The sequence below is a fragment of the Ovis canadensis genome, chromosome 1 (assembly GCF_042477335.2).
Source record: "Ovis canadensis isolate MfBH-ARS-UI-01 breed Bighorn chromosome 1, ARS-UI_OviCan_v2, whole genome shotgun sequence".
Taxonomy (NCBI): domain Eukaryota; kingdom Metazoa; phylum Chordata; class Mammalia; order Artiodactyla; family Bovidae; genus Ovis; species Ovis canadensis.
Genome location: NC_091245.1, coordinates 258759253 through 258783911, shown reverse-complemented (window position 1 = coordinate 258783911; position 24659 = coordinate 258759253). Strand labels below are relative to the sequence as shown.

The 24659-nt window shown below is 45.4% G+C and overlaps 1 protein-coding gene across 2 annotated transcripts in view; it reads left to right on the top strand.

The window, feature by feature from the left end:
* Positions 1-21200, top strand: part of LOC138426608 (inhibitor of carbonic anhydrase-like) — a 45462-nt gene extending 24262 nt beyond the window's left edge. Inside the window, exons 8-17 of one of the 2 annotated variants that reach the window (XM_069565322.1) lie at positions 221-392; positions 1843-1994; positions 3958-4048; positions 5167-5223; positions 7554-7709; positions 10934-11075; positions 17337-17401; positions 18164-18348; positions 20000-20186; positions 20992-21200. In XM_069565322.1, the coding sequence (XP_069421423.1) occupies positions 221-392; positions 1843-1994; positions 3958-4048; positions 5167-5223; positions 7554-7709; positions 10934-11075; positions 17337-17401; positions 18164-18348; positions 20000-20186; positions 20992-21026 (1242 nt within the window). In that variant the 3' untranslated portion in view covers positions 21027-21200. The remainder of the gene's footprint in view (positions 1-220; positions 393-1842; positions 1995-3957; positions 4049-5166; positions 5224-7553; positions 7710-10933; positions 11076-17336; positions 17402-18163; positions 18349-19999; positions 20187-20991) is intronic. The other variant, XM_069565331.1, reaches the window with a different exon arrangement.
* Positions 21201-24659: the final 3459 nt, after the last annotated feature.

The following is a 24659-nucleotide window of genomic DNA, read 5'->3' as shown; positions in this document are numbered from 1 at the left end:
GCCACACAAGGCAGGCAAATTAGGATTTGAGTGAAGTGTTTGCTGAAGAAGATTGGAGAACCCTGTGAGCCACAGGGACTTTGGAGGGCCTTGCCATGCTCTTCACTCTCAGGCATTCATATTTCTCTCCCTTTCCATTCCCCTGATTTTGGGATTTGTTTTTACTTTGCTTCTCTCAGCCAGCCTCCTTCCTTTACTATTTCTTTTATCCTTTGAACAGGAGCACTTTGGAAAAGACAAGTCAGCAGAATTCCAGCTCTTCTACTCTCCTCATGGGAAAGACCTACTATTTACAGATGCCGCCATTGGGTTTTTAAGAGTCCCAACTAAGATGGATGCCAAGCTATACTTGGGCTATGAGTACTTTTCGGTCATTCAGCATCTGGGGAGAGGTGTGTAAGGTCCTGGGAAGACCTGGAGAGCCTGGGCATAGGGCAGGGCGGGGCCGTGGAGGCTTTCCTGGGGCCTGCAAGCCCCACTTCACCCAACCCACGCTGGCCTGCAGGGTCCAAGGGAGGGCCAACTGTGCTGGGTTTTTGTGGGGATGTTCTGCTGAACTTGGGAAAAGGCCTGAACCTGGGGCCACAAAAGGGTTTGAAAGACCTTCAGATTACAGGTAACTTAAGTAATGACGGGGGCTTCCCTCATAGCTCAGTTGGTAAAGAATCTGCCTGCAATGCAGGAGACCCCAGTTTGATTCTTGGATTGGGAAGATCTGCTGGAGAAGTGAAGGGCTACCCACTCCAGTATTCTTGGGCTTCCCTTGTGGCTCAGCTGGTAAAGAATCCGCCTGCAATGTGGGAGACCTGGGTTTGATCCCTGGGTTGGGAAGGTCCCCTGGAGAAGGGAAAGCTACCCACTCCAGTATTCTGGCCTGGAGAATTCCATGGACTGTATAGTCCATGGGGTCTCAAAGAGTTAGACACGACTGAGTTACTTTCATATTTAAGTAATGACAGTCCTGTCTCCTTTGTGTTAGTCGGGCTTGCCCCCCCCCCCCACAGGGGGTCTATTTGATAAGGAATAGAGCCCATCCTAAACTGAAGTGGGAACACAGCCTCTGCCACCACCAGGATCAGAGCTAGAATTTCAGAGGGTTTGGACTTCCCAGGTGGCACTCGTGGAAGAATCTGCCTGCCAGTGCAGGAGACATGAGAGACTTGTGTTCGATCCCTGGGTCGGGAAGATCCCCTGGAGGAGGGCATGGCGACCCACTCCAGTATTCTTGCCTGAGGAATCCCGTGGACAGAGGAGCCTGGCGGGCTACAGTCCACAGGATCGCAGAGAATTGGACACGACTGGAGCAACTGAGCGCACACGGATCCAGCAAGCCCTGCCTTCCTTTGGCGCTCCGTGCTTCCTTCCTTCCTTTTCTTTTCTTTTTTTTTTTTTTTCAGTAGTTATGGCACATCTGCCAAAGCCCTTGTGATTGATGTGGACATACATGGTGGCAGAAGCAGGTGTGGGGGGGTAGGGTGGGGTAGAACAAGCAGGCCCACCCAGAACAAATAACACTGGCTTCCAACTGGGGGATGCTCCCTGGATGGGAGATCTCTGTCCTTTGAGAAAAAAACCCAGAAGGCCCTGAGTTGGGCTGCTGGCAGAGGCTTCCCCTGGGGAGGTGATGTCTGAGTAGGAAGGTCGGGAGGGGCTTGCTCTGCCTTCACTGCTCTGTCTGGAGCCAAGCTGGCCATTTCTCCTGGAGGTGATATGCGGGAATAGGTGGTGACATGGGCATGAGACACATCAACTCTGCCGCTGCCAGGAAGAGCCCGATTGGGCAGCCACTCAGAATCCTTCCCCCATCTGGGGGCTTCTTTTGAATCCCTGGCTCTTCTCTAGCAGTCCCGGAGGCAGAAGGTCCCCAGAGGGTGATGTGGTGCACAGTGGGCCATGACGAGCATGTCAAGTGTAACCAGTGGAGTGCGTTGAGCGGTGGCATCTTGACGTGCACCGGGGAGGAGAGCACCGAGGACTGCATTGCTGCCGTCGCGGTAAGGAGGCCCGCTTCTGCAGTTGCCTTGGACACTCGGACGCAGCGCTGCTGTGCGTTTGGTGGTGGAGGCCCCTTCCCCATGTCTTCCCATCAGCTGTGAGGCTGAGACACGCCTGTTACATGCTGCCTCCCCCGCCCCACTCGCTGAAGCCCCACCCCACTGGCCCCACCTCCCCCTTCAGCTCTGGCAGGGCAGAAACAGAGCAGCCCAGGACGCGTATCTTCAGCTCAGCTTTGGACCCCAGGGAGCTCTGAGGGGTCCTGCCTAGGCCCCCTGTGGATTGTGGCAGCAAATCAACCTTGGTGGTTCCCTGGACAGGTTTAAACTTTTTTTTTTTCCGTGATAAAATTATTACATGCTGGAAGAGAAATGAAAAATAATATAATTTACAACTTCACAACTCAAAACTCATCATAATTTCTGAGTGATGCTATTATGTTGTTAATAACTGTCCATTTCAATTTTGGAGATTAGAAAAAAATTATCAATAAAAGACCGAATAATTGACAAACTTAGAAAACACTACAGTTTTTTCTTCGAAAGATAATAATTGTGGTAAACCTCTCTGGGACTAACCCATAATATTAAGGTGTTGCAATTTATATAGTCTCCTGAATTTGTCCATTATAAGGATTAAATGAATTTGACTGCTTGTAACATTGCCTAGCGTGTAATAAGCAGTCAATAAATGTTAACAGTTATTATTTCAATTCTTGAGCACAATTGGCATGCTTTCCTAGGTAATGAAATATTCATTTAAAATGTTTTTAATGGCTGCATAATAGATCACCAAATACTTATGCCTCAATTTATTTAACCAATTTCTAAATGCCTGTATTTGAATTATTTCTGAAACTTTGTCTATTATAGATAATATGTGATTGGATATTTTTGTTCTATGCCCATCAATATTTTTGAGTATCTCTTTAATATTAATGATGGTGAATATTATCTGGAGTTACTTACTGTGTGCCATACATGTATATGAGCATGTAACTTGTATTAACTCATTTAATCCTCATGATAAGCCCATGAAATAGATCTTTTTCACTCATTTGATGGATGAAAAAAATGTACATAGAAAGTATTTAGGGATGTGTCCTTTGGAACAGTCAGTCCCAGAGGCTGACACATTCCATAATGGTTATGAGCAGAGGCTACGAAAATTAAACCACCTAAGTTTGAATCTTGGTTTAAATCTTATCCAATCATCTATTGGATAAACTATTTAGCTTCTCTCTGCTTCAGTTAAAAAATGTATAAAAGAGGGAGAATTATAGTACCTCCCTTACTGGGTTCTATGAGGCAGTACATGAGGAAATCACTATAGTGTTTAGAAAAAGGCCCAGCACATGGTAAGGTAAGCTTTTGCTTCTGTAGTTACTACTGTTTTAAGATAGATTTCTAGAAGAGCAGTTAACAGGGGAAGAGCAAAGAGTGTTCCTGTGTCTGTATGTTTTTTTATTCATGACTTTATCTATAAGTATGCATTTTTGGCTTTGTTGTTGGAAAAGTTCATTGATTAAAATCATAAGTTAATTATTAATAAATTATTAATTAGACTAGAGTGCTAATGAGATTATAGGAACAGAATAGAACTCTGCCGTATGGAAAAAAACATCTCCCATAGGCACAGATTAAATACCCTAAGTCTGACCACGTGGATTGTTGAGTGAGTGACAATGGTCACAAAGAAAATGTCATGAGAACATGTCGTTCCCATGCACTAAGAATGGGGCCTCATGGAGGGTGCGGAGATGTCTAGGGCGCATGATCTGGGCTGGGCCCATGGAGTGTCCAGTTTTCTAAACCCTGGGTTTATGTGGCAGAAGCTTTGGGTCATACGCCATTTGGTTTATCACAAAGACGCATGATGTGAAGCCAATGAGATGGAAACCTCTGAGGGTGAGACAGGATAACAACCTCACTGCTGTGCTACTGTTTTACTTCTTAACTTCAGAAAGGAGAGGCTGACGCCATGAGCTTGGATGGAGGCTTCATCTACACAGCGGGCAAGTGTGGCCTGGTGCCTGTCCTGGCAGAGAACTACTGTAAGTGGAGGCGAGGGTCTCTGTGTTTTCTCCCCTCTGGCCTATGGACATGGAAAGGCAAAGAAGAATTTAGTTCAGTGTTGAGATAACAATAGCTGTTTGGGGAGCATACAGTACTAGTAGATAACATCTATTTTCCCAGAGTCAGAACCAGCGAAGATACATATGGAACTTGGAGAGAAATCAAAATAACACCTTTATTGCTGGAAGAGTGATATGGGAGACCATGGCACAGAACTGGCCACAGAGCTCGTTACACTGCCCTTGAGTTAGAGTTGCCCACCAGTTCAGGTGGACAGTTCTACTGGCTGATTGGCTCCATGGCTTAGTACAGAAGAAAACACATTCTGTCACACATAAGGAGGTCAAAACCATCCTCTCCCCATTCTCTTCAAGGAAGAAAGAGCCGCAGGTGCCTAGATCCTTTTGCCAAGTGTGCCAATCCAAATGAACTCACTCCAGCTGTTAGAACATTAAGGATTGGGGCTACAAGGTCATGGTCTTGGTGGGGATCCATCTATCAGGAAAAATAAAGCTGGTTCATTTGTTAAACCCCTAAGTTGCTAGGCAATGAGAAACCATACTTTATCATTCAAAATAAAACAACTTGGTGAAGTAAACAGTGGTATCTCCATAACAACTGAGGCTTGGGGAGGTTGAATGAGGTGTCCAGGGTAGAATGCAGGCTGTAATCAGTCTTTCTGAACCATGGGTTGGACCCTTTCCTTACAACCTAGCAAGACTGTAACGACTGCTTGCATAGCCAGAGCTCTGGAGGGAAGAATGTCAGGATGCCTAGAATCACATAGCAAAGTGAAAAGCCTCTGTGAAGGTTTTTATGGCTTCTGCTTCCCCCTCACCCCCTTCAATGAGCATTTCATTTCCTTTCTCTGTAGCTCCCCGAGTGTTGAGCTAATTCTGGGATGGAGCCTAATTTCAAATAGCGAAGGTCAGGGGAGAGGAGGTGAAATGGCCTGGCAGGGTCTCAGCTTGTTGACGGCCAGTGACAAACTGCTTGGTCAGCGTTTCTCCTCATTTTGTTCTTGACTGTTGAGAGTGAGAAAATCATGACTTGAGTAATGTGAGAGATTAATGACCTGTACCTCAATTGTTTTTAGTGTCTCAAGATGGCAAAGAGCAGCTTGGGTCTAAGTGTGTGAACACGCCTATGAAAGGTGAGTCAGAATCAGTAACACTGGGGCTCAAAGGTAAAGGCCTGTTGTGGGGGAGAGGGGGTGAGGAAAGCCTTACAAATAAACCAAAGTTACTAGACTTGTTAAAAAAAGAGAGAGAGAGATGACCCTGCCACCGTTCACTGAGAAGGAGCAGATCGTGAGCTGTGAAGTAATCTCTGTCTGTGGAGCCTGTGACGGTGGACAGAGGGCTCCTGCTCACACTGCCCCTGCTCAGCAGTCCTCTGGAACGTGGGCCGCTCTGCGCATCACATAGATGGGAAGGTGAGGCTCAGGGACGGTGTGACTGGCCCAGGGCCACACAGCCAGCAAGTGGCCACACCTAGGCTTGTTCAAGGCACCATGACTGGAAACCCACTGCCCTTCCTGACCCACCAGAGTGCTCCCTGTCAGGCTGCTACCCATCTCTGCAAGGGACAGGAGCCCATTCATGACATTTCTGGGGCCCGTTGGAGGCCTCAGAGGAGGAAGAGGGCAGTCATAGGTGCTGCTGATGAAGAAGAGGAGGAGGGAGAGGAAATTAATCATCAGCCTTTAGTGGCTGGCTTTGAATAGCAGGGAGTCAACCTCCTCTTCAGAATAGGGGCCAGGTGACAAGTTTCGCCATCTGTGTCATCTCATGGGCAGAAACGGTCTTTATCTGTTTCTGAGGTGCCCTGGGTAATCTAGGGCATTGGCTAGAGCAGTGGTTGTGTATGTCATGTGGTGTTTGGACTAGCAGCACCAGCGTTGCCTGAGAACTTATTAGAAATGAACCTTCTTGTGTCCAACCACAGGTCGGCTGAGCTCCAGGATGCGGCTGCTGCTCTGTTTTAGCAAGCCCTCACAATGATTCTGATGTGCATTAAACTTTGGAAACTATTGTGATAGGGGATCTTGAGATGAAAACAAGTGTTTACTTGGTTTGGAATTTCTTATGAGATAGAGCTAGGGAAGGTGTGGGGGCTTGGAGCATCACAGCGTAAGTGTGGGGTCACAGAGGCCCTGCACCACCCATCTCCACAGAGGCCTCAGGGATGCAAAGCCACTCACCCCACAGCTTCTCCCCTTCGAAGTGAGCAGAATCTGGGAAATTTTGTCCCTCTTTCCTCCCTGATTTCCTGGCTAACAGTCTTCTCTGAATTGAGTCTGTATCCCAAACCTAAGGAACAGCATATAGTCATTCTGATTATAAAATACATAAAGTCCTAGAGAACTGTAATTGCTTCACGAGTGCGTGAGGATGCTTGGAAGACAGTTCAGGGTGATGGGGAAGGTTAGATTGGAGTAGAGATGGAGAGGAGTTAATCCCGAAGCCACACACACAGACACACACACACACAGACACACACACACACACAGACACACACACAGACACACACACACACACCCCTAGATGACAATAATTAATGCCATTTTGTTGAAATTGGTACAGCTCAAAGAAAGGTACTTTAACAGTGTTTGGCTGCTGGAATGGTGTCATAGAGCCCAGTGTGGTAGGCAGGAGAATCTGCTTCACCAAGAAAGTGGCTCTAGTACTGCTTCTGTTGCTAGCAACATGGCCAGAAACCTATCCATGTAAGCTCCCCTTCCCATTCCGAATGTACAGTATGATCATATTAGCACATTTCATCCCCTTCAATAGGTATTAGTACCCAAATGGGTATTACTGTTACCATTTCATTTACCAGAGATTTAGGATGCTAGATGCTGAGTCACTTGTCTGAGGCAGTTTAGTAACTGGTGAGGGAGGTCTTCCAATGCCATGTTGACTTCCAACTTTTCCAAGCTTGAATATATAGACATCCGAACCACAACAGCAAGAAAAGGTGTGTGTATGTGTGTTGGGAGGGGGTGGGAGTGGCGGTGGTGAACCACATTACCCATGATTTCAGTCTCTAAATTCAGCCTTGCAGTTTAGGTTTTACTCAACAAGCACAATTCTGTTACCCAAAACTGTGTTAGACTACATCACACATCAGTGGTGTTCCTATAAAAATCAGGAGCAAGACAAGAATGCACACACTCACCAAACACATTTGGCATTATTTTGGAAGTGAATTCAGTAAGATAAGAAAAAGAGGTTTTTTTTTTAAAAATTGAGGAAAGGGAGAGATTAAATTGCCATCATTAGAAAATGGTATTACTATAAACCTAGAAAATCAGAGACTTCACTTTAAAAAGCACTTTCTTTTGGACTTCAACTCAACAGAAATACTCGAACAGGTGGCTTCACCGAGTTCTCCAGGTGAAGGTTAGCTGCAGTGGCTCTGGAATAAATTTTAGGGAGGGCCTGGGAGGTACTGAAATTGCATCTTGGTATCTGTTGCAAGGTTATTACGTCGTGGCAGTGGTCAAGAAGTCAGATGCCGACCTAACCTGGAACTCTCTGCAAGGCAAGAAGTCCTGCCACACTGCAGTTGGCACTTCTGCTGGCTGGAACATCCCCATGGGTTTCCTATACAATCAGACTGGGTCATGTAAATTTGGTAAGTGTGTTCTGAGTGGCGGTATGCCTGTGGGCCTGTGCCTGTGTAGGGGAGAGATTCAGTTCAACGAATGGCATAAGTGGGTGGTGGACAGGGGCTGGATAGAGATGTGGGCAAGCTTCACATCTCCTTAGCAGGAACCCCCTTTCTCCTCCCCTCTTGCTTCCGCGGAAGTGGTTTGGCTCAAAGAGCAGATCTCAAGGAAGTACACTACTCTTTATGTCTTTCGTCTGGCTCATGGAAGAGGCCTGTTGGCAAAATGAGAGTGGAGTGTAGAGTAGGGTGTAGGTGTGCGTGTGTAATGTGTGTGTTAGTGTGCATGTGTTGTTTTTCCATTTAAACTTCCTCTCTTTTTTTAAGTGTGAAAAAGGTTTATTTGGGGAGATACACACATCCACAGAGTGTGGGCCATCTCGGAAGACGAGAGGCCTGAACCTGCTTTCTTAATTGAACACGTTACACCAGAACGGTTCAGCTTCACCCTTTGAAGTCTTTAGCTTTCACTTTTACCTCTTACATTTTTGTATTAGTCATTTCAGCAAGACTCTGGCCAACACCTAAAAGGCTCCTGCTCCCCTTCTTTCCCCAGCCGTGTGACAAGTCCCAGCCCTGCAGGAACCCCATCGCCCGCTCTCTTGGTGCTCTGCACCTGAGCAGCTGAACACAGGTGAAGAATGTCACAGGGCAGAGCAACTTATTCCATGCAGGTGTTCCAGCCGCCGGCCTCAGCATGACCCATACCCCCCACAACTGTAGGCTCACGAGCACCCCTACTGTTCCTCTGCTCCGCTCCCCACTCTTCCCATTAATTTCCCTAACGTCCTAGTTGTCCATACACCGCCATCCCACTCTCACCTGTCTACCACCCTTTCTGAGCAGATGATCTTGTCTGCTTCTGCAAGAGACACTTGAAGCCATCAGGACAGTTCCCATCAATACTCCACCAACAAAGCCCAGGGCCCCTGCTGGCTGCATCTGCTCAGCCAGTCCTCATACCCACATGGCTGTCAGTCCCTGCCTCGACCCCCTCCCCAGAGCTGCACCCTCAGTTACCGTTTCTTCCTCTGGTATATGCACCAATTTCTCTCAACCTGTAAATGCACCCAACATCTTTAATCTTTAAAAATCCTCCCTCTCCCTACCGTCCCCTCTAGCTCCTAACCTTCTCCTTCTGCCTTTATGGCTAGACCTCTTAAAATCATGGTTTGAGCCATTCACCCCCACACTCCCTGCTGTGGGTGACTCCCCTGCCTCATTCCACAGGGAGAACTCTGGTCAAGGCTACCAGGACCTCCGTGTTGCTCAGTTGGAAGGATGGGCTCCAGTCTGTTCCTCCATGACCTTTCTTTGAATCATCTTAAACCACAGTCTCCTGGCTTTTGTGAAAACACACTGCTGCTGCTGCTGCTAAGTCACTTCAGTCGTGTCCGACTCTGTGCGACCCCATAGATGGCTGCCCACCAAGCTCCCCCGTCCCTGGGATTCTCCAGGCATGAACGCTGGAGTGGGTTGCCATTTCCTTCTCCAATGCATGAAAGTGAAAAGTGAAAGTGGAATCACTCAGTTGTGTCTGACTCTTAGCGACCCCATGGACTGCAGCCTACCAGCTCCTCTGTCCATGGATTTTCCAGGCAAGAGTACTGGAGTGGGGTGCCATTGCCTTCTCCGGTGATAACACACTAGCTTCTTTTTTCTCTTACCCCTACAAAGTCCCTCTTTCCCAACCTGGTTAATAAATGTTTGAGTTGCTTAAAGCAACTTTTTCCCACTTTAAACTCAACCTCCAAGCACTCACATCTATGCCTACAGCCTAGATGACCTCTAAACCAATATTATATGTGCAAAGCTAGGCCCAGAGCAAGCACTAGATCAATGTTTGCTGCTGCCACTGTTACTAGGTCAATATGCTGACAATGTCAGGTTTTGTCCCTAGCACGGACTTCTCTTTGATCTCCAAACCTGCATATATTGAACTGCTTGTTTTACATTATCTAATCTTGTATTTCAAAAGTGCATTAAACTTAACCTGTACAAAATAGAATGCATTCTCCCTACCAAGCCTGGTCCTGCCCCAGAGCCACCCAGCTTGCCAGAGGCTCCCAGTCTGTGCACTGGCTCTAGCTGGAAACCAACCTGTCATCTCCACATACCTGTCCAGCCTGAGATTTCAGCTGTCCTCCCTCCACCTAGCTCCTCCCTCTGCATTGTGAGACTCCAAGCTGCCCTCATGTCCCCTGGACTCCAGCAGTAGCCTGCTGCCTACACCCCACATCTGTCTTGACTCACCCTGCTAGACCCTTGGCCCAACATTATCTAGCCCATCAGAGGCTCCCCATTTCTTTACAAATAAAAAACAAAATGTACACAAAGATATAGACCATCACACATGGTCTGGACCCTGACCCTTCCCACTCATTGGATCACTGAGTGGTTCAGGCCCAGTGGGCCTCCATTAAGCTCTCTGTGCTGTTTGCCTCCCCTCCCCCAACCTTTGCCCTGGCCCTTGCAGATGCTGCTTCTTGTCTAGGAAGCTCATCCTTTGCCCTTCGCTAGGCAAACTCCTATTCATTCTTCATCTCTCCACTTGAGACCTCTCCCTGACTCCTAGGTCTGCACCAGGCTCCTTTATTTGCAACTGTGGAGCCATATTCTTTTTCCCAGAGCATGATGGGGAAATACACTTATGGGGAAATGCTAATTCATGGTGTAGTTACTTGAGTTGTGACTGCCACCCCATGAACTTGGGCTCCAGGAGGGTAGGACTTCTGTGGTTTCATCATAGTGGTACCCTGGCGCTCAGCACAGGGCTGGGCAGTTGGGCCTCTTGGGCTCCTTCCTGTCCTTCAAGTCATAACTGCAGACCTTGTAAAGATGGACATGGGCAGTAGAGATTGGAAAGTGTGCAGAACAGGGTCAACCAAGCAAAACTTCCAATTTCGTCCACTCTCCTTGAGTTAAATCCGTGTCCATCCCTCCCCCTGCTGCCCTGTGCCAGGACTTCAGTGATCTCACAGACCCTTGTCCCAGCTTCAGCCAGGTCCCCTTTACTTTGCTCCAGCTGCAACCTTTTTTCTTTTTCTATTCCATAGGTTCTTATTTCTAATCATATGGTACTAAACACTTGAATGTGTCTTTATGTCACTCAGGCAATTTTAGGAACAAAATCTGAGGCTTTCTTGTCAACACAGGCAGGGAAAGCTAACCTCTGGTGTCCTTCTGTGCAGATGAATTCTTCAGTCAAAGCTGTGCCCCTGGGTCTGATCCAGAGTCCAGCCTCTGCGCTCTGTGCAGGGGCAGCTTCAAGCCAGCCCACATGTGTGCTCCCAACAGCCATGAGCAGTACTACGGCTCCAGTGGGGCGCTCAGGCAAGTAGTATCTGCCCACTGCCTTTTGCTTTGGTACCAACCCAGTGAACCTCTTGTCCTTTCTCCTTTCTCAGCACCCCACCATCTGGGTGCTGCATTTAGGAGGGGCCAGGACTGGAGAACAGAAATGCAGATTCCCAGGGGCCCTGAAGACTCAGGTCTGGTCCCTTCCTGGAGCACTCTCGGGCAGAGCTAATGGACTCAGGGCACCTGGGAAGGGGCAAGAATGATAAGCACAGGTCACCGCCCTGCTTCTGCTTTTGATCCTTCCTTCTATATGAGTGTGGACAAGTCACAGGATCTTCCAGAGCCCAGTTTGAGATCAAAGGAAGGACACTGAATATGTGCATTTTACACCTGTTTGATGAGTACATTTAAAAACACATATTCCTGGGCTCCTCCATTCAGTCAATAAATATTTATTGAGCACCTAGTATGTGCAGGCGCTGCTCTAGGTAGGTGGGTTAGAGCAACAGCAAGACACATGGCCCCTGTGTCTCGTGGAGGGAGTAAGACACCACATAAAGGCCGATCCCTTCCTGACCGTGGTAAGTGCTATAGGGTGTGTGTATAGGGTGTGGGACTGAGGGGCGTGATATGGCAGTGACTCAGGGATAATCTTAGAAAAAGTGGTCAGGGAAGGCCTCAGCATCATGGAGGGGCTGTTAGATATTGAGGGTTAAATACTGAAAGGGAGTCAGGCTTGAGAAAATCTGGAGAAGAATAGTCCAGGAAGAAGGAACAGCAAGGACAAAGGCAAGGCTAGACACATCATGCTGTGTTTGAGGCCAGAGAAGGCCCCAGAGTAGAGCACTGGGAGGGGGGCCCAGGCGAGGTGAGGCTGGGGTTGCAGCCATTGGCTGTTTTGCCCTTGGAGATCTGGCTCAGGAGGTAGAGTTAATTCTAAGTGTGGAGGGCCCTCGAGGGTGCTGTGGAGTTGGGGTTGTGTGGAGAATGTGGGAGCCTCTATAAAGAAGGCTTCTAGTCATCACATGGCCAGACTACTTTGTCCCTCCCTCTCCAAAGTTCTGTCACTTTCATAAACCATACATAAGTTACATATTTTCACAGATCCTACTGCATAAATATATGATAAACATTAAACTGAGGCTAAAATATTTGAACTTTTCCTTCCATTGGGATGTGCATCGGTATTAAGGTCCATGGTCCCATTTTGGCCTGATTATGATAGCGTCACAGAGACCTAGAGTTCTGTCCAGAACCTCCGGAGTTTCATCTTGAAGATGGAGATGCAAAGAAGTCTTAGCTCTAGGCGTCGCATTCTCCCCACCGCCTCCTGCCTGCCTTGGCTCTGCTTCCAGCTTCCTGTCTCCAGCATTCCTACTGACCTGAGATCCATTGATCCTGTTCTCACCCCCCGCTATAAACCTTTCCCCCTCCAGACCGCAGCATACGTCCTACAGCCAACTGTGATAATTATTGCCCTGTGCACATCCTCAAATGCCTGTTGCTACTCCTGGCTGAACTGCGACCTGGGTTGGCTCCAGCATTCCCCTTCGGTACCAGGGCCTCCAAGTTGACTGGCCTCCCTGTAAAGTAATGAGAACCCGGTTCCGATGAGCCAGACCGTCGCTAGTCCATTACCTTCCTACTGTCTTGCAAGACCATTCCATGCTCTTTCCTCTCCTCAGTCATCCAACGTTTCTTCCTCCATCTATCGCACTTTTGTTTCCTCCTTCACCTGAGAAAATTGAGGTCACCCAGATAGAAATGCCAGTGTGCCCCTGCCATATCTGTGCGTGTGCTAACCTCCGTGCCGGTGGGCACGCTGCCACTCCTCCTCTGGGGACGAGCAGGCCGGCTCCTGCTGAGCCTGGTCCTGTGCTGGCATCGCCTCCCCGCAGCCTGTTGAAGAGCGTTGCCCCAGCACGCCTCTCCTCTTCCTCCCGCCATCACATCTTTTTATCCACAGAATTACTTCCAGCAGCACGTGAACATGCTGCTTCTTTCTCATCCTAAACATAAAGAAACAAGACAAACTTCTCTTGATCTCACTGTCCTCTGCAGCAACCTCCTGTTTCTCTCTTCTTTACAACAGAAGTCCTTGAAGGAGGTTACTCTAATGTCCTTGCTCAGTTCAGTTTCTCTCCTTTCAGTCGCCCCCAAACCTAGTTTAAGAAGCTGTTCACCTCTCCCTCCCCAACCAATGGAGTTGGTTTTCATTATTGTATTTAAATTATCTACGGAAGACATTCTTCCCCATTGTTGGCAAGTGGGAAGATTATTCCCACCATATCTGCCGCACCCTCCCCCTGCATTGACCCCCATCCACCGCAGAGAGTCAATTCTTAGGCAGATTGATAAGAAGTTCAGGGTCCCCAAGGAGGAGAAAGGGGTCTGGGGCTCTCAAAGTGAAGATTGGGGATCTGGAATTCTCAAGGAGGAGAAAAGGACAAACTTTTTTTCCCTCTGCATTCCTTAGTCTTAGTCAATTACACAACTCAGTTTAAACTCTGTACTAGAGATTATACAACAACAATGTATCCGGCTGGAGGACAGTTTCTCCTTCCTGAAAACCTCTGAATAATCCTGATATGTTAGAATGTATATTATGGGAGTGGGTCTGGAGGATCTTTCTATTGTCAAATTCTAATCTTGTTATCCTAAAATGTAAATTGCTAGAGTAGGTCTGGTAGAATTTTCACAAACTTGATACATTCTTTTGATTCATTGTAATAACTAATTAAAAGGTATATAACTCCATTGCTAACACTAGCAAGGGGGTACTCTTTCTGCCCCCTTCTGATATCTATGTCAGAAGCTTTCTCTATCTCTTTTATACTTTAATAAAACTCCATTGCACAAAAGCTCTGAGCAATCAAGCCTCATCACTGGCCCCAGACTGAATTCTTCTCTTCTGGAGGCCAAGAATCCAGGCGTCTTTTCGTGGGTCAGCAACATCCTTTCACCACCATCCACCACACAGCTGAAACTACACTTTTACAAAATATATTTATTTATCTGGCTGCATGGGGTCTTCGTTGTGGCATGTGGGATCCTTAGATGCAGCATGTGAACCTTTGGTTCTGGCATGTGAGATCTAGTTCTGTAATCAGGAATCAAACCTGGACCCCAGCATTGGGAGCAAGGAGTTTTAGGCTGTGGATCACCAGGGAAGTTCTGAAATCGTCCTTTTAAATCTCCAGGGACCTCTGTGTTGCAAATAAATCCAAAGCCCAGATCATTGGCACCACCCGTCTCTTCCTTCTCTTGGATGCATTTTCTCCTCTGGCTTCAGGACACCACACTTTCTTGGGTTCCCTCCTTCTTATCCTGTTACTGCATCTCAGCCCCTTTGTTGGTTCTGCTTCATTCCCTGACCTCTACGTATGGGCGAGCCCCGGGGCACCAGCCTTGGTCTTGTCTCTTAATGCTCAGACTTCAGTGGTTTTATCTAGTTCTTGTTGTTGTTCAGTCACCTAGTCATGTCCAATTCTTTGCAACCCCATGGACTACAGCTTACCAGGCCCCCCTGTTCCTCACCATCTCTTGGAGTTTGCCCAAGTTCATGTTCATTGCATCAATGATGCCATCCAGCCATCTCATCCTCTGACGCCCACTTCTCCTCCATCTAGTTCTATGTTGACAGTTCCCAAATTTACGTTCCTCTTCAGATATCTCTTGAAAACACCAGATGAAACTCCAAACTCATACATCTAACTGCCTACTGGGCATGTCCACTTGGATGTCTAATCACCAGGTCAAGTTTAAATGCCCCAAACTGAGCTTTTGGAATTTCACACACTCCCACCCAAAGCTCCTGCAGTCTTCCGCATCTCAGTTAAAGGCGACTCTGCTTTTCCTTTTGGAAAAAGTCAAAGTCTTGATGCGTATTAACCATGTCTACTCTCTTTCTCTGAGACCCTATATCATCGTATTATGTTAGCTCTACCTGCAAAGGATAACGAGAACTGACCTCATCACCCATCTCTGCTGATACCACCTTGATCTAAACCACCATTGTCTCGCCCCAGATTTTAACCCCTAACAGAAATCCATGTGTCTGCCCTCTCCCCCTCCCCCACCACAGTCTAGCTTCAACCCAGCAGTGAGGGTGATTCTCAATAGTGAGGGTGACCAGTTCAGAGGAAATCTTCCTGATCACACAACTCACGCCCTGAAGTTGTGTTGTGAAGTCCTAGTTGCTTGCAGTGTGACCAGGTGGATTGAAGGGGATGGGGAGGCCTAGTCAGAACTTGAAAAATTTTAACACTTGGTCGACCAAATAAGAGCCAAGAATTAAAAAACAATGTTACACAAAGGGAATTTTGTGTTCTTAGATATAAAAATCACATTACAGTACTAATTACTGTGATCAATACAGGCTGGTATGTGATGACTGACAAATCAGTGGAAGAGAACAGACTTCCAAGACAGATACATAGACATATGTTTAATCTAAAACAAAGATGACAATTAAGATCACTGGAGAAAGGATGGACTTGGGACATCAAGTAAAACAAGTACAATGAATGGGATCTGGTGACCCAGGCGGGAGCAGATTCAATAGTGAGTTAGTCCCCTAAGATGACTGGCAAGGGTCAGGGAGTCATGTGCAGGAATGCTGATGGTAAGTGCTATGACGCTCTTAGGTGTTTGGATGACTTTAGGGGAGAGGCCTGTTGATAAAGGCAGTGTAGGGTCAAGGCAAGGCTTACTGTTTGTTTATTTTTTAAAAGAAGCATAAATGCTGATGGAAAGAACCCAGTGAAGAAGGTTATAGAGGGGAAAGAGGATGACTGCTGTGGAAAATGCCTGAGTGTGGGGCAAGGTGGGGTGCAAAGCCCCTGGGGAGGAGATTTTAGCTGGAGGAAGGCCTACACTCCTCCTTCGTTCTTGGAGGGCCAGAAGAGTGCTAGAGTCTTGGGCTGCCAGATTCAACAGAAGGATGCTGAAAGGAAGCTCACATGATGATCTGTTTATTTCTTCTGCGAACCCAGAGTACATGACAGAGTGTAAGTGTTGTGGAGGGGTGTATGGAGAGACAGAGGTTTACAGGAAGTGAGAACATTTTGGGGTTCCTGCTCTGTAGAGTGGCTTACCTGGTGGCTCAGACAGTAAAGAATCTGCCTGCAATGCGGGAAACTTGGGTTTGATCCCTGGGTTGGGAAGATCCCCTGCAGGAGGGCTGGTAACTCACTCCAGTATTCTTGCCTGGAGAATCCCCATGGACAGAGGAGCCTGGTGGGCTGCCGTCCATGGGGTCACAAAGAGTCGTGGGGAAGCTATCTCAGGCAGTGGCCTCTTATACTCACTTGAACACACTTCCACAGGGCTTATTCAAACCCAGAGGGCTGAACCCCACTCCAGATTTCCTGAGCCAGGGGGTCCAGGGCCCAAGAATGTGCATTTACAACCCATTCCCAGCATTGCTGATGCTGCTGGTGCAGCCCACTCTTGGAGGGAGTCACAGGTCTAGAGTAGAGAAGGGATGCCAGAATGCCCAGGTGAAGTTAAGCATCGGGGAGCTCTCGTCTACCTCACTGCTGAGGTGCAGACACACCTGAGACAGACGACTGGGCTCGTTCAGGACTGGGATTATTGGGGGGAGGTTGTTAAGACAAAGAAATAGGACAAGGTTGCTTAGGAAAACTGATGGGAGTAACTGATTTTAGTGAAGGGTAGAGGGGCCTGATGATGGGACAGAGAAAACTGGAAAAGGTGTTCCTAAAAATTAATAATATCAATTTCCAACTGACTGAATGTCGCAAAACTTATTTTTAGTGTGCTCAACGTTTCTCCCAAAGCATGCACCTCAAACACTGAGAAACATTTTTCAGGAGATTAAGCATGAAAAATATCTCGTGATACAAGCACGTTAACTTTTGTTAAGGCTGCGTAGACACATAAGGTGTGACAAGACTCCTTCAGAATCACATCTTCCACTCTGATTTTAATCTCTGACGTGAGTTTTGATCCAGCCAGAGAATTATCTTTGGATAGCCCTGTTAATAGGAGAACACAAGCATCTCCTGTGGAGAAACCAATCACTGTTTAAGGAAGCAAGCAATGGGTATCTACAGCGGAATCAAAATAAGCAGATTTCTTTTTCTGTGACATTTCTTCTGAAGTTACCAGGGTGATGGCAGACATTAGAGCAGTGTGTGTGGAGTAAGCGGGCCGTGTTAGATGCGCCCAGTTGCCTGGGGGAGGGGGTGGGAGCTCCCAGGGATTCCGTCTTGGAGCGGCTCTCTCCTGCCTCCGTGGGTCCTCCTTGCTGACCTGGCCCTCTCTGTGCAGGTGCCTCGTTGAGAAGGGAGATGTGGCCTTTGTGAAGCACACCACGGTCCTGCAGAACACTGACGGTATGGACCGGCACTGTCCTTTCCTCCCTCAGGAAAACTCGGGGTCCTTCCTGGGAAATCACTCCCCAGGCAGTCATGTTGGTCCTAACATTTTTTTATGTAGGGAATGAAAAAATTCTTCATGTCTGGTCAGACTGGACAGGGTTGGTTATCACATTGGCCTTGAACCCAACCAACAAACACACAAAGGCCACAGTCCATAGAAGCACGTCTGGCTGTCTTGATTTTTAGGCATTCTTTGTATTTTCTGGACACAAGTTTTTGTCAGCTATATGTAATGCACATATCTTGTCCCTCTTTGAAAATATTTGCCTTTCACTTTTTTTTTTTTGTTTTTTTTTTGGCCATGCCGTGAGTCTTGTGGGATCTTAGTTCCCCACCAGGAGTTGAACCTGCACCCAGCAGTGGAAGCCTGGAGTCCTAACCACTGACCCACCAGGAAATTCCCTGCTTTCTTAATGATGTCTTTTGATGAACATTCTTCATTTTAATATAGTTTTCATTTTAATATAGTTTAATCAGTCGATCTCTTTTTTGACTAGCACTTTTCAGGCCTGTTGAGGGGATCTTTGCCTTTAACAGGACTGATAAATGAATTTAAGAGTTCATGAATGTTTCTCTTCTGTTTTATTGTAAAGCCTTTATTGTTTTGTTTGTGCCTCTGTGATTCTCCCAGGCACTGGTGGTCAGTAACACCCCCCAGTGAGGGTGCCTTGACTGAAGTCATTAGCTGTGACCCCTCCACCTCCTGTCTCTCTCCAGGAAAGAACCCTGAAGCCTGGGCGAAGAATCTAAAACCCAAGGACTTCCAGCTGCTGTGCCTTGATGGCTCTAGGAAGCCTGTGACTGAGGCTCAGAGCTGCCACCTGGCCATAGTCCCAAGTCACGCTGTGGTCTCGAGGAAAGATAAGGCAGATTTTGTCCGCAGAATGCTCTTCAACCAACAGGTGTGGGAATTCAGTCCTCATCCCCCACATGGATGCTGAGCTCACTTGCAGAGCTGCACACACACACCCCAGCCCAGTTGCACTCTTTCTCCCTGGGCAGTGGAGCCTGCCTCTGATGAAAGTGGGAGGCTGGTGGCTGTGCTCACTTCTTGCTCTGGGGCTGTCTAGGGTATCCCAGTGGACTGGAAGAGTCCAAATGCATAGGCATCTCAAGTGTCTCCCTGAGACTGAGCAGAGCCATGGTACCTCCTGGGCTTGTTCTGTCCCGGAAATAAGGGAGTCAACCAGGTGCCCTTCCCACCAGGCAGGGCTAGGGCTACCTGTTGGAAAGGTGGAACAGAGGTTACTCTGCCTGACCAAAAGAGGATCTCACTGTGTTTCTTGAAGCTGGGCAGGCTGAGCACTGTTTTGGGCTTCATGAAAGTCGAAGAGCCAACATTCAGATAACTCATGACTTCTATAGACAGCCAAAAAGGGCTGACCCTAGGGTATAGTGGCTGCCTGAATCAGATGATCTTAAGGAACCCAAAGCCTCATCTGCCTTTTGCCCTAGTGTACCCTATTCCTGGAGGAGCCCCAAATGAGTAATCTATATCTTAGCATATGCTGTCGACACGTCCTGGTTAAAGGGTGATGACCCAGAGGCAGCTGGCAATACAAGAGGCTCTTGGACTTGGGCTTTTGAAGGGATGGTTCCATCCAGGGTGAGCTGCCACCTCTGCTACAAAGGAAGTAGGGGGGAGGGGCAGGAAGCAATGGAAATGATCAGTGAAGGGTCAGGTTCACAGAACAGAAGATGCAAGGTAGCAAGGGATCTGGTCACAGGAAAACATCTAAAGATGACTCAGAGAGTTGAAAACATCCACCAGTTGTTGGTGGGATGGTAATAGAGCAGTGAACTTGGGGCTCTTTTTATTTAGCAATTGCTTTACATACATTGGGCTTCCCTGTGTTCTTGATCAGATAGTGAAGAATCTGGCTGCAATGCAGGGGATGCAGGTTCGATCCCTGGGTGAGGAAGATCCCTTGGAGAAGGGAATGGCTACCAACTCCAGTGTTTTTGCCTGGAGAATTCCATGGACAGAGGAGTCCATGGGGTTGCAAAGAGTTGGACGTGAATGAGTGCCTAACACACTCACTCTTTGCATGTATCATCTCAGTATCTCATGTAATTACCTCTGTTTACAAATGAGCAAGTTGAAGTTCAGGTGTTTCCACCTGGCTGCAGTGAGAAACAATCTGTGGCACAGAGATGCAGTTTTGATTGCTGGGTTGGGAAGATCCCCTGGAGAAGGAAATGGCAACCCACTCCAGTATTCTTGCCTGGGAAATCCTACGGACAGAGGAGCCTGGTGGGCTATAGTCCCCGGGGTCCCAAAGAGTCAGACACAACTGAGCATGCACACGTACAAACTGAAGTTCACTGAGCTCAGTCAAGACTTTTCTTAAGTCACACGATAGGAAAAGCTAGGGCCTGGCTTTGAACCCAGAGAACTTTTTGCCATTTTGTTCCAGTGCCTCCTAAGCTGTTGCTGTGTCCCAGGGTTGCCAGGGGCTGGAGCCGAGCAGTCCAGCAGACTTGGGGCTTCTGATGCAGAACACATGGCCCAGGCTACTGGCCGCTTACTTTCTGTCTGTCTGTCTGACCCAGGAGCTCTTTGGAAGAAATGGGTTTGAATACCTGATGTTTCAGCTGTTTAAATCCCCAGCCAAGGACCTGCTCTTCAGTGATGACACAGAATGTCTGGCTAACCTTCAGGACAGAACAACTTACCAAAAATACTTAGGGCCAGAGTATCTTCAGGCTATTGCTAATGTGAGGCATTGCTTACCCTCTGGTGAGTAGAATAAACACCTAGGAGCAGTAACATGTGCGTCAAGGCAAACATGTTTGTCTTAAAGATGACCTTGTGCCAAGCCTGGGCCGGTACCAATAGGAGCATAAAGATTCAGAGGGCTTGCTCCTGGCCCTGCAGGAAGATTCGGGCTTACCAGGGAAGCAACTCAATTAGGCAACAGTATAAGATATTACCTGAAAAGGCAAAATTGTTTGAAGGAGACAGAGGGTACAGTAGAACTAGAGATCTTTTGCAAATCGAACTTGTTTACATGTCGTTTTCCATTTTCTTTGGCTGCTAGAATGAAAATGTGTGTTACCATTTCAACGTAGGGAGAAGGTTGGAAATAACATATATATACCACTCACAGAGGACCAATTCGCAAAGATTTTAAGTAAAACGTATAGATAATACTTTATACAATTTAATAGAAACAAAGTATTAGCACTAAGCAGGCCATTTCTACATATATACATACGTAGAAGTAGCACTAAGTGTAGTATAGAAATGGCACAGCTACCTCAGAAAGAAATAAGTTGGAGAAATAAAATTAGGCCTGGAATAATCAAATTATCGGGAATGTGCCTGAGTTTTTGTTAAATTATATCATGTGTTAAAGATGAGGAGAGCAGGAGAGGAAAATGTAGGTGTGTAAGAATAACACTGACAACAGTTAGAGGCACGAGAGAGAAATGTTAAAGAAATCTTTATTATCTACCATTTACTTTTAGAAAATAGGAAAAGGATCATGTTTAATAAGCACAGGCAGTACCTGACGATCTTTCTCTTATGTTACCTCTCACAGAACTTCTGGATGCCTGCACATTCCATGGAAATTAAAAACTGATCAAAGTGGGCAAACACAGAGATGCTCAGAGCCTGAAAATACAGTGGGGTCACATCCTCACTTGTCTGCGTGGTGGGTCTGTGTTAATATCACTTATCTTTATAATTGTATACTGTAACTGATGCAAAAGTTGGAATGAATAAAAATTATTATGTCTCCTCAGAAAACCATGAAATGTTCTCAGATTTTTGGGGGGAGGGCAAGAAAATGATTTCTTTATACTAGAATTGTGCTTGTGAAAATTTAGTATTTATTAAATTATATGTATTTTAAAGACCTCTGCAAGACTAAGTCAACTTCCCTGTCTATTCTTTGATTATTTTACCCAAGAGTCAACTCACTTAAAGTGAATTTAAGCAATACATCTGTCTGAAGGGAGTCTTTGAGTGGTGATCATATGTGTGCAAAGAAAGCATCAGTATGTGCAGTATCAAGGACTTACATAATGAAAATAAAGAAGAAAGAATGAGTTTGCGCATTTTAAAAGTATATTCATGCATTTAAAATTCATAATTTCAGGTGGAATTAAACTCCTGATCTGATTAATTGAAAAATATCAAAATTACTGTAAAAATCTAATCCTACTATCGTTCCTCAGTCAATTTGTTGAAAGTGTGATTTACATTTACTTAAGTGAGTTTCTTACCAGAGATTTTACCATTTCTGTTATTACCATGATTCCAGCCTACGGTGGAATAAACATTGTATAGGAATCCAAGTTATATACTGTGAAGTACAGTTTGGTGTTTGGACCTCTGCTTCTGCCTGTGAAAGAGTAACCGGTACAGAATTGGCTCCTCTTCCATAAACAATTAAAAAATTGGGGAAAAACATGTTGCACAAATGTTTTTAATACTGGACAATAATAGTGCAGGACTATATGATCCTTGAAAGAGAGCAAAGAAAAGTGGTGTGCACAGTGATGGCCTTAGTCTTTGCCTAGAGGAAATTTCCAGATGACAGCAAAGGGAGGAGGAACCCACAAGAGCCCATCACGTTTGAGTTGAGGAACAAAGATAGGAGTTTGGGGAAGCCAAAGGCTTCCCTGGTGGCTCAGAGGTTAAAGTGTCTGCCTCCAATGTGGGAGACCCGGGTTCAATCCCTGGGTCCGGAAGATCCCCTGGAGAAGGAAATGGCAATCCACTCCAGTATTCTTGCCTGGAGAATCCCATGGACGGAGAAGCCTAGTAGGTTACAGTCCACGGGGTCGCAAAGAGTCAGACACGACTGAGCGACTTCACCATCACCATCACCAAAGTGACTGGAACTTGATTGGCATACAGCAGAGATACGTACTGGAATCTGCTTGAAACGCTTGGCCAAATACTCATCTGCCTATGTGTAAAATGAGACTGAAGTCTGTCAGGCTAGGCAGAGAATGACTGTGAGAGATCTAGAAGCTGAACAATGCCCAGGGCTCCCATAAGACCAGGAATCAACTACGGTCCTGCCAACCAGTGTAAAGAGACCTCACTGAACACCTAAGCTTTTCACTGAAGGCAGCTAGGGTGAAATAGCTGTAGATTAAGGCCTGCTCCATAACTGTCCTTACTGAGAGTGACGCTAGCCCTAGTGGGATAAACCAGATTTGCAAGTCACCTGCTTGACTGGCCTCTAAAATAAACCTCAATATTCGCTAAAGGAATACAAGAAAATCTCAACAGGATGGCATGCATGATATCTAGATGTGGCATGGAAAGATTGTTAGATGTGTAAAGAAGCTCAAAATGTGACCCAGAGTCATCAAAAAATCAACCAATGGAAACACACCTAGAAACCACGGAGATGACTGTATTCAATCAATGACCTTTACACAGTTGTAATAAACAGGCCTAAGGATTTAAATGAAAGCTTGAAGGAGAATTTCCTGCCCTCTAATGGTTAGCACTCTGCCCTTTCACTGCCAAGGGCCCAGGTTTGCTCCCTGATCGGGGAACTAAGATCTTACAAGTCACACAGCCAAAAATAAATAAATGAATAAGTAAATAAATAAATGAACACAGCAAAGAAAAACCTGTTAGATTTTTAAAAGAACTAGTGAAAAATATACAATGGCAAAGTTTGTGTTTTGAGGAATTTGTTTCATCTAAATACAATTTAGACACTATTTTTGCCATAAAATTGTTCAAAATATTGTCTTATTCTTTTAGTATCTGTGAGATGTCTAGTGATATCTCTTCTTCCATTTTCCTACTAGTAATTTGTATTTTCTCTCTTTTTCCTTGACCCATGTAGCTATAGCATTATCAATATTCTTGAACTTCTCAAAAATTAATTTTTTATAAATTTTCACTACTATTTTTTAATCTCAGTTTCTGTTCTTAGCCTTCCTTCTACTTATTTTTCATTTATTTTTCCTTTTTCTCTTAGATTTTAAGGTGCAGGCTTAGATCAATGTTTAGAACATTTTATTTTTCTAATACAGGTACTTAAAATTATAAATTTCCATCCAAGCACTACTTTAGCTGCATCCTTAAATTTTGATATGTTTATTCTCATTATCACTGAGGTAAATTTTTTCTAGTTTTTCAAAGATTACTTCTTTGATCTGTTGATTATTTAAAAGCTATTTTTAATTTCCAAATATTTGGCAATTTTCCAGATATGCTTTTGTAATTTATTTCTGTGTTCCAGGTATACTTTTTTTTTTAATAGATATTCTTAATTGTTTGGTATAGTTCTATAATATGTAGTATAGTATTATAAGTAGCAGTTAGGTCAAGTTGGTTCAAGTTATTATTCAAATTGTTTGCCTTGATTCATTTCCTACCAACTTTTTGCATTAGCTACTGGGAGAAGACAATTAAACTCTCCAACAAAAAGTATGAATTTTCTCATTTCTCCATCCAGTTTGATCAGATTTTGCTTTGTATATCTGGAGGTTTTGTTAGGTACATACACATTTAGGATGTTAGGCTTTCTTGATGAATTGACTCTGTTACCATTATGAGATGTCCCTAGTTGACCAGTAACACTTTTTCTATTTAAGTTTATTAATTGGATATTAATATGACTCTTTCTTCTGATGGTTTCTTCTTGGTTTATTTTATTACATTCTTTTACTCTTAATCCATGTTTCTTTCTATTAAGGAGGGCTTCTTATAAAGAACATATAGCTGTTTTTTTCTTCATTCAGTGTGACATTCTTTTTTCTTTTAAAGGAAGTGTTTAGTTCATTTGTATATAACATAGTTGTTGATATTTGTTTTCTGTCTCATCTGTTCTTTGTTCCTTATTTCCTCTTTTCTGCCTTCTATTGGATTCATTGAATAATTTTTAGTATTTCACTTTATCTTCTCTATTAGTTTATTATTCTTTATTGGCTTATTATTATTTTATTTCTTTGTTATTCTATAATAATAACTATTACTTTATAAATAAAAAGATATTTTAAATATCTTCTTGAAAGTTTGTAATATACGTATTTATCTTAAGACTGGCATCAAATAACTTTATACCACTTTGTGGATAACTTATTGGGTTGGCCAAAAAGTTCATTTAGGTTTCCTGTAACATCTTATTTTTGGCCAACCCAGTAAGATCCTGCAATAGTGCAGCTCTACCTTCACCAGTGGAGTGTGGATACACTTTTAACAACCAGATATTCAAGGTAAAAAGGGCCCAGA